This window comes from Delphinus delphis, chromosome 1 (genome assembly GCF_949987515.2).
Source record: "Delphinus delphis chromosome 1, mDelDel1.2, whole genome shotgun sequence".
Taxonomy (NCBI): Eukaryota; Metazoa; Chordata; class Mammalia; order Artiodactyla; family Delphinidae; genus Delphinus; species Delphinus delphis.
In genome coordinates, this window is record NC_082683.1 from 145454568 (window position 1) to 145467523 (window position 12956).

At 34.6% G+C, this 12956-nt stretch overlaps 1 protein-coding gene across 5 annotated transcripts in view; it reads right to left on the minus strand.

Moving 5' to 3' along the window:
• Window positions 1-2896: 2896 nt before the first annotated feature.
• Window positions 2897-12956, minus strand: part of RCOR3 (REST corepressor 3) — a 50530-nt gene continuing 40470 nt past the window's right edge. For 4 of the 5 annotated variants that reach the window (XM_059995180.1, XM_059995188.1, XM_059995198.1 and 1 more), the window contains 2 exons: window positions 5943-6184; window positions 2897-5483 (listed from right to left, as the gene is read on the minus strand). In XM_059995180.1, the coding sequence (XP_059851163.1) occupies window positions 5139-5483; window positions 5943-6184 (587 nt within the window). In that variant the 3' untranslated portion in view covers window positions 2897-5138. The remainder of the gene's footprint in view (window positions 5484-5942; window positions 6185-12956) is intronic. The other variant, XM_059995205.2, reaches the window with a different exon arrangement.

The window sequence follows — 12956 nt, forward strand, 5'->3', positions numbered from 1 at the left end:
TTTCCATTTATTAAAACTTGCTTATGGAACAGAATATGGTCTATTCTTGGAAATATTTCATGTGCACATGAAATGAATGTTTACTCTGCTGTTGTTGGGTGGAATGATCTATAAATTTCAATTAGGTAAAAGTGGTTCATAGTGTTGTTCAGATCTATATTCTTACTCATTTTGGGTTTTCATGTTCTATCAACTATTAAGAGATGGGTATTTAAGTCACTGACTTTAATGGCAGATTTACCTATTTCTTCTTGCAGTTCTATCAGGGATCCTCTTGATGAACTGGCACCTTTATCATTATGCAGTGAACATCTCTTTGACAATATTCCTTGCTTTGAAATCTTTGACATTAATATAGTCACTCCAACTTTCTTTTAATTGTGAAGATGGTATACATTTGTTCATTGTATTTGTTTCTATTGCTGCATAACAAATTACTCCAAAATTTAGCAGCTCAAAAGAACACTCTTTAATTCACAGTTTCTGTGGTGTTAAGAAATCTGGGCACAGCTTAGCTGAGTTCTCTGTCTCAAGGTCTCTCATAGTCTGCAATCAAGGTGTTGGCTGAGCTCTAGTCATCTCAAGGCCCAACTGGGGAAGGATCCACTTCCAAGCATACGTGGTTGTTGGCAGGGTTCAGGTCCTGGCAGGTTGTTATTCTGAGGGCCTAATTTTTCTGCTGGCTGTTGGCAGGGTGCTTGCCTCAGATCCTTGCCACATGGGCCTCTCCAACATGGCAGCTTGCTTCATCAAAGCATGCAAGCAGAGAAATCTACTAACAAGACAGAAGTCCCAGTCTTTTAGCCTAACCACAGAAGTGACATTTCATCACCTTTGCTGTATTCTCTTGGTCAGAAGCAAGTCCCTAAGTCCAGCTCGCACACAATGGCATGAATACCGGGAAGCAGGAATCCTTGGAAGCTGCTCCATATCCCTCGAATTTGAGGTTACTATGGGATCCTTTTGAGAATGTCAGTGTTTTCCCGCTCTTTTGCCTTCGCGGAGTTGGAGCTTCTTTAATTCTATGAGGTTTTTGTCATAAGTCTGTCTCTATCTGCTGGTGGCACCTTCTCTGGCTTTCCAGCACTGTTAAGCATTATTTCTGTTTTTGTATTTCTTGTCATTTCACCAAACTTTGGGGTGGGAAGAAAAATAAATAAGCTGAGGCACAGGGAGGTGAAGTAACTTCAGTGGAGCAGGAAGAGTCACCATGGTACAGGGAGAACTTTTTATATATAAGTCAAGTGACAAGTCCCTCAACAATTCTGATTGTTTTCAAATTCTCTTTTGGAAAGGGCACAGCATGTGAACAAAAATGGTCTTGGGAATAAAGGCCTTTTGAAGCCAAATCCTGCAAATTATGAAAGCTGCTCTGGGCAGTAAGCTAGATAGATACCTCAAGAGATAGATATCTTGTGTTGTGGTATTATTCAGGATCTTCTTAGTTATCGGTAATTGTACCTTATATATTTAAATAAAATTAAATTAAGTAGAATAAAAATTTAACCTTTCTTAAAATAATCCAGAAAAAAAAGATAATTCTATAAAGCATTCTGGAAGATTACCCTTCATGCCATTTACAGTGTGGAGACTGCTCCTAGATCTCTCCACTTCACTGTCCCAGCATCTTTTTCTGAGACTGCTCACCCAAATTCCAGCTTTAAGATTGTAAAGTTTAAGTCACCACAATGCAAAGAAAGACCCATTCCTTATCAATAGCCTACTTTAAATCTGGTATAGACAATTTGCAAACATCTCAATCCAACACTAATTTCTGATCTTCATTGTTTCTCTCTTAAGTGTTCTTCTGATAACAGAAGAAGGGAAGATAACGCCACATGGCCTCTTAGACACAGTCACACATTTAGGAACATTCCTCTTAATGTTTTACTCCCAAACTCCATTGTTACTAAAATATATTGTTGCAGAACATTCCTTCACTAAGGCAGTTAATCAAGATTTAACTTGGGAGGAGTTACATGTGACCTATTTTTTCTCCTAAGAGAGGGCAGTTAAGGTACCCCCACAAATGCATCAAAAAGTGAGGTACCTTCTTGTAGACATTTTATAATATAGCATGGTTTCTCAAACTTGGTTCTTGGATTCCTTCTGTATTCACTTACTCTGTAATCTTATGAATGATATATCTATAATGAATGTCCAAATTAAAAAACTAATACACACTTTCTTGTTTCCTATTATCAGAATGTATTCATCATTTATTTCAGGAAAGCACAGAGATCCTCCTTTGAATTCTAAGTCAGATTATTATTTTTGAGGAGACACTGACACCCCAGTGTTAAGTGATCAGCAGTTATTAATATCCATGGATAATATTCTTTTGATAGCAGGAAGAAACATTAAAAGAATACAACATATTTAATAACTAAACTTGGTACTTTAACCAAAGTATTTGCAACATTCTTAGTATAGTTGAAAATCATGACTGCCAGGTTTTTTTGGCTTGTTCTCTACATCTATTCCTAAAAAGAATGTAGGCCTATATTAAGACAGAATTTGACGTTCTTTCACCTTTATTTTACATTATATTTTACTCACTTTATTATAAGACTATTAAGAAAAAGTTTTGATCATAACCTACTTTTACCTCCATCGTATTACACTGGAATTAAATCATATAGAAAAATAATTTTTATTAATATCACCAGATGTATCAACAGCGTGATTTATTTTTAGTTACGTAATGAAAAAAATACTTGGGTGTAGATTTTTTTTTTAAACTGATAAACTTGAAATTAATGAAATGGTCATTAAAAGATTTTCAGGTTTTGCTTTTTTTTTTCCTTTTTATAAAAATCAGTATTTAGAATTTCACAGTGAAGAGGTCCTAAATTTCTCATACAACATGAAATTATATAAAAATAGAAGACATACACATCTTTAACTCTTTAATCCTTTGATTAAGCAGCAAGCATATCACTCTTCCAGGCCAAACACTGCTTAAACAAAAAAGAAAAATAATGACGTGCAAAATATTTACAAAATATGCAAAGCACACAATAAAGACATCTCACTATATACATGTGTCATATTACTAATGAAGCTAAGATTTTTCTACTGTGTGCTCTAGTGTACGTAAATCAAATTACAGCACATCCCTCAGATACAGCACCTTTGCCCATGGTTGGGATAGAATGGATTTTAAATGAATCACAATATACTTAACAGCTGGACAGACGCTGGTGCTGACCAACTTGACTCACATATCCCACACACTGTATACTGAAGGTCTACTGACAAGAGACAAGACAATAGAAGCTGTATAGTATGCACATATGCAAGACAATCTAAATACTTTAAAAAATGCTTTAGATATTTTCCTTTAAGATATATGTGTCCCCATGGCTATTAAAGTAAAAATAAGTATAAATTCTTGAATATTAGGAATTTTAAATCATAAGGCGATCCAATGAGAGAGAAAGAACACATCCTGGAAAAAGTTTTAGATTACGCCAGAACTTAAGGTCCTTATGGAAAGAAGTGGTCTAAACTTCAAATTAAAACTAATCAATGGATTTAAGTCAATAGCTCGTTAACACTTTAGAGCCAAAGGTAGGGACTACCCAATATTTGGGGAATATATGACATCTCAAAATATAAACTAGGGCCTTTGATGTTGACCATTTCGTGAAATAGTTCTAAATGTGAGAATGTGAATGTGCAAACATTTAGCTTAAGTTCCACTAGTATAGCAATCTAAGAGATCTGTCCCTTTGCACAGGTCATGATTCCAATATGAAATCACTGTATCAAAAATATTAGTAATACATTGTTGAAATACTATCACTTGTAAAATATTCTTTGTAGGTGCTTAATGATTATGTGTTGAATTAAGAAGACTTGAAATTATTTGTTTCTTTATAAAAGGGGTCTCAGCATTTTAAGTTAACAGCACAATTGTGACAATATACTGATACATCTTTGGATAACACAGAACAAATTCTTAAATTTATTTTATGAAATAACGTTGATGATTTAACCCTAAACCAAACCCAGAAGTACAGGTCAGCTGCAAGGAATACACAAATGCATCCAAATAGTACAATAGAGATTTATCAAGAAAACATCCTTTATATTAAATACAGACCATATTAATAAGTCTGACGGCAATTTAAAGTTCAGAACCTAAACACAAAAAGGGTACTGTAAATAAATGCTTCCATAATCACTATCTCCACATAACTGACAAAATATAATTCTCTTCTAAAGTCCCCAATGTAGGCAACTACTACTTAAAAGCAGATAGCATTTAGAAAGATTAAAAAAAAAAATCAAAATTAACTCCATTTTCAAGGAACTTAAAGACACTGTACTTTAACAGATTAAATCCTCATTTATATGTAAAATTATTATTCTGATCCTCTTACTACTGCAAGACCGCAAGTCAATGACCTTTAAGCAAGGACTTTGCACTAGGACCCCTAAACTGTGTGTTAAAGAGTTAGCAGGTTCAGTACATTCTTTGTGGGTTCATATAATTGCTTTGCAATTGATTAAATTGCTTTCTTTTAAAGGAATATATTTAAATTCCTTTAGAAAAAAAAGCAAGAGTTTTTGAAAAAAGGGATATGCAGCTATAATTTCTTAAATATGCATTAAATGAACATATGTCAAAATCTGAAATGCAGGCTATCTATTCTTGCACTCCTAACATAGGAAAATGTTAAAAATTAAATTAAAGAAAAAAGAGAAAAAGTCGAACATCCTTAACTTATGAAACTTAAGGAGTTTTCACAATTCCTAAGTCAATATTCCTGTACTAAGAGCCTTGACTATGAAGAGGCAGGAATATAAAGATTCTCAATAAAATAAATACAGTAAAAACAAAACAAAAACCCTCGGTATATAGAATACTTAATCTCTTTTCCTTTAATGAGATCATGTCGCTGAATGTATACTCTAGAAAGGAGGCTAACTGTAGGCTTTCTGTTGTATAACATTTCAGTTGCGTGAACTAAAAAATTTCTTAGGCATCTACTTATGCTAGCCCACTGCCACAGAACTAGTTTGCAGCCTCAGTATCTAGGAAGGATTATTCTTTCTTCTTTTGCATCAGTCAGGTGAGCACTGGTATAATGATGGGGTGAAAAGTTACTGCAGCTCTGTCCAATTTAATCTTAGTGCAGTGAGGACTGTGAATCTGTCTGAATTCCGATAAGTGATGGTGGCTGTTGACCACCAACTGTGGACAACACTGGTCTTGGGTTTAGACGGGGTGGCATAGAATTAGCAGGGCGAATGAGAGGTGGTGGAGGCTGATTTAAAGTTGGCCGGGGCTGGATGAACCGAGCCTGCTGCTGGAGTGGAGGAGGCTGCCGGTGAAGAGCAGGGGCAGCAGGCAGTGTTGGACGAAGAAGTGGTGGAGGCTGGTTCAGAGTGGCAATGGGGGCTGTTGGTGTTGGAGTGGATGATGGGGCAGGAGGTGATGGACCCAGAGTCCGAGGAGCCTGTGGGGTCTGTGCCTAGAGGTGAAGAAACAAAAATACACGTATGAGATGACAGTTCCTAATGAACTTAACACAATATAGTTTGGGCTGTCACAGGAAAAACAAAACAAAACAAAAACATAACACCAGTGTTTTTTGGAAGCACAAGCTTCTTTTATTTTAAACAAAACAAAACAAAAAACCAAAAACCGAAAAAGCAACGAAGCTACCAAACAGGCATCTTTATTAGTAAACAGCTTAACACTGGAAATAAAAATAAGACTATGAAAGAACAATACACTCTCCATTCTTCAAGGATCAGAACTTAGCATGTCATTATGACTTAAGAGTCACGAGAGATGCACCACTGAGTAAGTGTATTGTCAACCTTTCATGCTCATTTTGCTAGTCCTCTGACAAATTAACCTTACAGAACACCACACAAAATGGTGATTCCTCAACTCATATTAGCTCAAATTCCATACACAAACACACCTCCTCTTCTTCATCAGTGCTCTTCCCTGATGGCACATTAGAAGCACTTTTTGTCTCCTCCCCTAAAGTAGAAGCATCACCATTAGAAGCCTGGGTTCCTTGTTCTGCTTCCCACTCCTGCAATACCTCCTCTAAGTTAAACCGACGCCTGTAGTTTACAAAGAAGTTCTTCACTTGGCCAACAGTCTTGTTGCCAATTACATCTGCAATAGCTTGAAAATCTTTACCATATTTGCGGACACCTGGAAGGCAAAGTAAATAATACACCTGTGAAGGATCAATAAGGAGAGCTGTGTGTACTATACATCATGCACACACACAAGATACCAGCAATGAAAATCCTTTCTGATAAACTCTGCTCATTTCTCAATTCTGAGATAGAGGCTAAGATATCAGGGTCACAGATGAAAACTATCAATTATGTCATTTCATCGAGCCAGCCACTTGCCTTCAACTGAACAATCAGAAACTTACCATTTTTTACATACTCAGTTATTTTCTCCAATCCTCTCTTGAACTCTCAAATACAGTCCATTTATTGTAAAGCATTGAATTCTTTGTTCCATCCTCAATTCCACATTCATTTATTTCCCTAGTAGCCAGTCACCTAAATTTGAGCAACACCGTTTGTAAACAAAACTGGATGGGAACGAACCATCTCTTTTATCCCCTCAATGGACTGAGTGAGTAGTCTTAGGGTTCCCCCATTAAGAAAAGCATTGTAATTTTGGTCTTAACACCAACTTCAACATAATTACTTGCCTATCTTACCAGGTACCAATGAAGAGAAATGAGATAAGAATTTAAACATAAAAAGCAGGAGAATCATCACAATCTGATGGACAAAAAAAGGGGAAACTATTTTTCAGAGTTTGTTGGATTTTAACTCACCTAACAGTTCTAAGGACTGTATATATGAAGGATTCCTAGATATGCTCTGTAGCCTAAAGAATTAGGGTATAATAGTGACTACTTGTAGATACTTGTGCTTATCATCACTACCTTAAATTTAAGAAGGATTGTACATTCAGTTATTAAAAAACCTAACTTCCATAAAATTATGGAAATTTTATTAAATGAGGGATAATATTTGATTTATGAACTTGAGATAGTCAATTACGCTACAGAGTTTAAAGTGAGTTTATATACTCAGATGGACAATAATTTGCTCTTAAGGGAATTCTAAAAGAAATTCACTGACTCATTCTAGAAAGAGATGCACTTAGCTCAAAATATAAAAGCTGTCAAAATTTTTATTTTACAATTTGATAACTGCTTTTTAAAATACCAGAAAACAGTAACTCATTAATTAGAGATGAGAAAGGAGAAAAAAAATATTGATGTCTATGATATTAAAGTCTGTAGTTTAACCTAAGCAGCCAGAAATACAGGAATTTAGATAAACTTAACATGTATACAATCACACATAAGAGAATAATATAAGGACATATTAATACCCCAGCAGAAATGCTAGACATATTCTTACTGATAGCTATTTGGGTGATACACCTATTACCTAAAGCACCAGCATGATATAACTCCTGTTCTTAAATTCTGTGCTTATTTTTTATTGAAAACTTGGGAGTAAGTATCTCTTGCTACATTCAACTTGCTAGGCTTGACTCTATGGGGAGTTCCTTTCTCTTAGAGCATTTTGGGTAGGAGGCCTGACATTATTAAGCTATAACCATATCCCATTGTTAATACAGAGTTTTGGGTTTATAAACTATGCTCAGTTGCTCTGTTCTCAAAGGGAAAGACATATATGCATGACAACAAAGTAATAATGATACTTAAACACTACTGATAATATTTTATTTTATATTCTTTTACAATATAAATGAATTTATATTCTCTTAAATCCATGAGCTGATTTCCAGTTTGAACTTCATAACTGAGTATAAATTCTAATGGTGACTAGGTTCCACCAAGGGTTTATCTGGCAATAAGAACCCAAGGTCATTTCGTATGAAGAATTACTGCTGCATACTCAAGTACTTCTCTACTACTTGTACTTTGGAAAACAGCAACTCAACTTGAGATGACTGCACTGAAAAACAGATACTAATTGGAAATCACACACAGTGCTCTACCAGTGTACTAATTTTCATGATGGATATTTAATTTACATTCTAGAAATGTCCAATGCTACTGAATACGTGAGCTTAGAAATGAAAACCTTAAATAAATCTAGGATTAGATCTGCTATATTCATAGCAAGAAGTCACATTAAGAGTAACTCTTGACTCCAAGTCTGACAATATTACAACCCTCCGAACACCCATTTGTTTAGCAAAATATACTCTAAAACCTACCACTAAGCTGTCCCCAAGTCTAACTCCACTATATAACTGTCCCCTCTTCTTCTGACTCTATTTTTTTTTTTTTTTTGGTCTTCCACTTTATTTTCTCTTGCTCCATAGACCTTGTCACTAATATTGTTGCATTTCCAGAATTGCATGCCCCCAAACCAAAACTACTTCCTATAAGAACTTTAGTTTACCCAGACACTTTGGATTTTCTTCAGTTCACCTAGGTTCTGAGTCACCTAGGTAAGTTTATCATTAACTTGTGTATGCTAGTCTCATATCAACTACTTTGCAAAGTCTTAAGGCTCAGACCACACTGTAGACTTCTGTAGTCTGGCTAAGGATCTCAATCATGTCCTGAGAATAAGTGGGTCCAGATATTAATGTCTTTAACCTGCAGGATGGCTGGGCCGGGTCTGGAAGAGCTAGAGCTCCTTGGCAGTCTCCTCTGGACAAACAACAGCCTCATCTGTCTGCCTCAGTGTGTTATGAAATTTTTCATAATTTTCTCTGTGTTCCGTGATGTGAAAAAAGTTGGAAAGTACTGTCCTATGGAATACAAAGTACCAACAGCATTACTACAACGCAGAGTACAGAGGAAGTGCTCAGGAAATACGACTGATTTTTCTCCTCCATAGGGCTTCATTCTATTATTCTTCCCAAGCTACAAGAGTCACATATGGCTGACTTCTTTATCACTTTCACATTCCCAGTGACCTTGCACATTTTGGCTAGAAGGTGGAATTCTTAAGCTCTGTACTATGGCTGATAACTAGTCAAACTCTAGTGAAACACCAAATGAAGACTTAATGGGACTGACTCCTTCCGATGAATCCCCAGGTAGGCTTCTGGAGGTCAGCCTCGCAAGGTAGTGGTGCTGAGCAACCATCTTTAACAACCTATGATATCAGAGCTACTTTGTTACAACTCGTACCTGAGGAAAGGGTGGTCCATTCTTTTTCCACAGTTTATAAAAAATGAGGTCCATCATATCTCATATTATATCCCTCATAAGAATTGGTGCTAGAATGACTTAGGAAGTTCTTACTACAAAACTTGAAATTTCTCCTTCATTTTCATCATTAAATACTGCAGGTATGAGAATTTTGCTATCCTTTAAAGAATGTTCACCTTGATAAAAATTCTAGGCACAAAAAACACATAAAATGGGAATGCTAATATTAATGACCTTGAAAATCCAAATTTGTATTCTAGTGAAGGATCAACTTCTCATGGATTTCTTCAATAAACAGATTTTTTTTTTTTTTTTCTGGTACGCGGGCCTCTCACTGTTGTGGCCTCCCCCCTTGCGGAGCACAGGCTCCGGATGCGCAGGCTCAGCGGCCATGGCTCACGGGCCTAGCCGCTCCGCAGCATGTGGGATCTTCCCGGACCGGGGCACGAACCCGTGTCCCCCGCATCGGCAGGCGGACTCTCAACCACTGCGCCACCAGGGAAGCCCAATAAACAGATTTTTATGGTCTGAATTATATCCCATATCACAGGCTGAATCAATAAAGTAATACTGTGAGACAATAAGATAGCACAACTATTCCTAATTAGTAACTCTATTTCCTTATGTGATATACTATCTCTATCACTTTTGATTGACAATTCACTAAAGGTATCAAAAAGTAAACAAGTTAAATCATCTAATCACTCATTATCTCATCATGAAATAACAAATAAATGTAGAATACTTTTTAAATCTCTCTAAAACAAAACAAAACAAAGATTAAATCTCTCTCACTCCTCCTGAAGATATAAAAGGCTTAGGTCCATCTGAACCACGGTTTTAAATTAAATTTGTGACCTTTAGGGCAAGAGGTCAGTTTTCAAAGGTGAGTGGGAAAAAACTTAAGAGAACCCCAGAAGAGGGAAATTAAATATTTCCCAGGGAGAGGAAAAAATTGTTTTCAGTAAAATTTCTAAATTTCATTTCAAAGTTACAGTGAAACAACATGGCTTCTACACTGGCAGATGAAACCGTATAATCTTTATAATATATATTTTTAAAGTTTTGTTTGGGAATTAATATAAAAATATAACTCATTAGGATATTGTGTTATCATTATTTTATTTTCCAACCAGTGTTCTATATTACCCAACCAAAAAACAATTTGTATTTTTAGAGCTTTGGGTAGTAAAATAGTAAAATAGTAAGTTCAGGAGCATTTGTAATATGGTGTTTCCCAATTCTGGACATGGTATTTAGACGTTTTTTTACTTTGACAGAAAGGATATCATAAATCTGCTTTCAGTACGTTTAAAAAGTTATTTTTAAAATCTTATTTTGGACTCCAAAAAAAACCCAAAGCCAATATTACAGTGACAAGCTACTTCTAGATATAGGTAATGAAAATTTGGGGGAGATTTTTTCCTGCTTCTTGCACAAATGTCTTAAAGTGAGCATGTACTTAGTATAATTGGGAAATATTAATTTTTCAAACATCTATTTTTGAAGTAAGAATACAGTGACATCTAGAAACTCCAAGGATATGGTTCTTTCCTATCAATAAGAGGTTAATTTTTAACTCAGACCATTCAGGAACATGCATTTCTTTTCACCTCCTGTAAATCTTGTCAAGAATTCCTAGTAAAGAAGGTAAAAAAGATATCAACAGCAGTGGGACAGTGATTGGTGCATCTGGGCAATGGCTAAAAGTCAAAATCATATATTCTCTTTCCAATGTCTAGCCTTTCTCTTCTGAAGCTTCCCATCTTCTTGCTACAAGTTAAATTCCATCCCCAAAATGCTGGGAATTTTGAATCATTAATTATCTGAAGCAAGTGCATCAGAGGGTTGACAATTATACTTTTGGGCCTCCATTCTTGTGATATCAGTTATAACAGAAGAAACTCTCTAATGCAAACAGATAACTTTTAGATGGAAAAGTATGAATCTATCTCCACCTCCTTTTGATCATTCATGTACTGAGGATCATGTAAGGATCGTTACAATCCTTATGCCTTAATCAACAGCCAAATCTCTTTCCCCCCCTACTTTAGGGACCATTCTAGCTTTTTTTAAAGTAGGAGACAAAATTAGGAAGAAGACAATTTCTAGACTTGCAACTTCATTGCTCCTAAAAAGGAATGAATGTATAAACTATAGGGAGAGAAGGTAAAAATTTTTTTTTTTTTTTGAGAAGGTAAAATTTAACTGTAAGCATAACTCACTTGAACACAGTTCTGTCATTTCCTATTTTATATGAGAAGGCAAGTAATATATAAAAAAAAAAACTAAAAATTAAAGTTGATGCCTTGATAAAATTAGAAAAATTTTTTGTTGTTTATCCTAATATAGCACAAATATTGTAGTTGGGAAGCATATTTTTTTGTTTGTTTTTTAGTTTTTTACCACTAATGACTAAGAAATGAATACATTTAAGAGGAGACATAAAATAAAAATGTCAAACATTGTATACCATGCTTCTGCCCCTATACACTTTAAAAAGCAGATGTTTTGCACTATCATTTAAATGTATTGTTACTTTTTGAAAACAGATAATAATTGTTCCATTTTACATGAAAAAAAATACACCTAGAATCTAATTCTTTTCTTAATTCTTGCTTAATAAGGAATGTTTATCATATGAATATCAAGACTGATTTTAGGATAATTTCTAAAAGCACCATAGATTAGAAAAAAATATTTATATATATGACATAAGCTACAAACAGGGGTATTTCACCATTAACACAAATATGTGAAGACTATAACTGGTCTTACTGTTAACTAATTTGTTATAATAGAAAATTTAGATACTCAAAGCTGAAACAGATTACAGAAATTGTAGAAATACCATTCTTGGTAAGTATTTTAAGAGGATTAAATTAAATTAAAGCAGCATTTATAATATCCCACTTGGGGACTCTCGAAGAATGCTACTGAAGTTGTAACATAGTTAGAACTAAAATCAACATAATAAAGTGATAGATTACACAAGTAAAAGCAGACATTCCTATCTGGTCTGAGCATGATTTTCCCCCCTTCCAAATAAGGGAGAAAGAAGGGGAAATGGCTTATTTATTTATTTAAATATTTGTTGTTAAAATAATATTTATTTACAACTTAAATGGCTAGTACTTAGTTAACAACAATATGAGCAGATGGAAGTGGGAAATATATATTTAAGCCCTAGGAAATGATCTTAATATACTTAATTGTTTTTCAGAATTACAACAAAAAGTTTATTTAATAGTAGAGTTATAAATCTCACTCGTGACACTAGAGTCAACATTTCTCTCTCTAGGTCACTGTAATGGTCAACTATGAGCAAGATAAAATAAAGCATTTAACAAATGAATGTCAAATCAGAATCTATATGTAAAATGTCTTGAATAGACAGTTCTATATAAATTAAAACATGTTAGTATCAAAACATAAATGATTTGAAACTGAAGTGGCCAGAAGAATAATATCATATAAAGGCTTATCATAAATAAAGATTAAAAAGAAGAAGAAAAAACCAAAAACAATTACCTGCTAAGATAAGTACTTCTGGATTACACATGTTAAAATAAAAAGTGCAATTATGTACCTTAACCACACTGAGACTCAGGTACAGGTGACATTACTATACGATTATACTGTTTATAAGACACACTTTTGAGTATTATATAAATACATAGGCACATGAAGCAAAGATGGTACTTTTTAATTCTCCCTAAAATAACTATTTTGGACACAAATAGCTTAGCT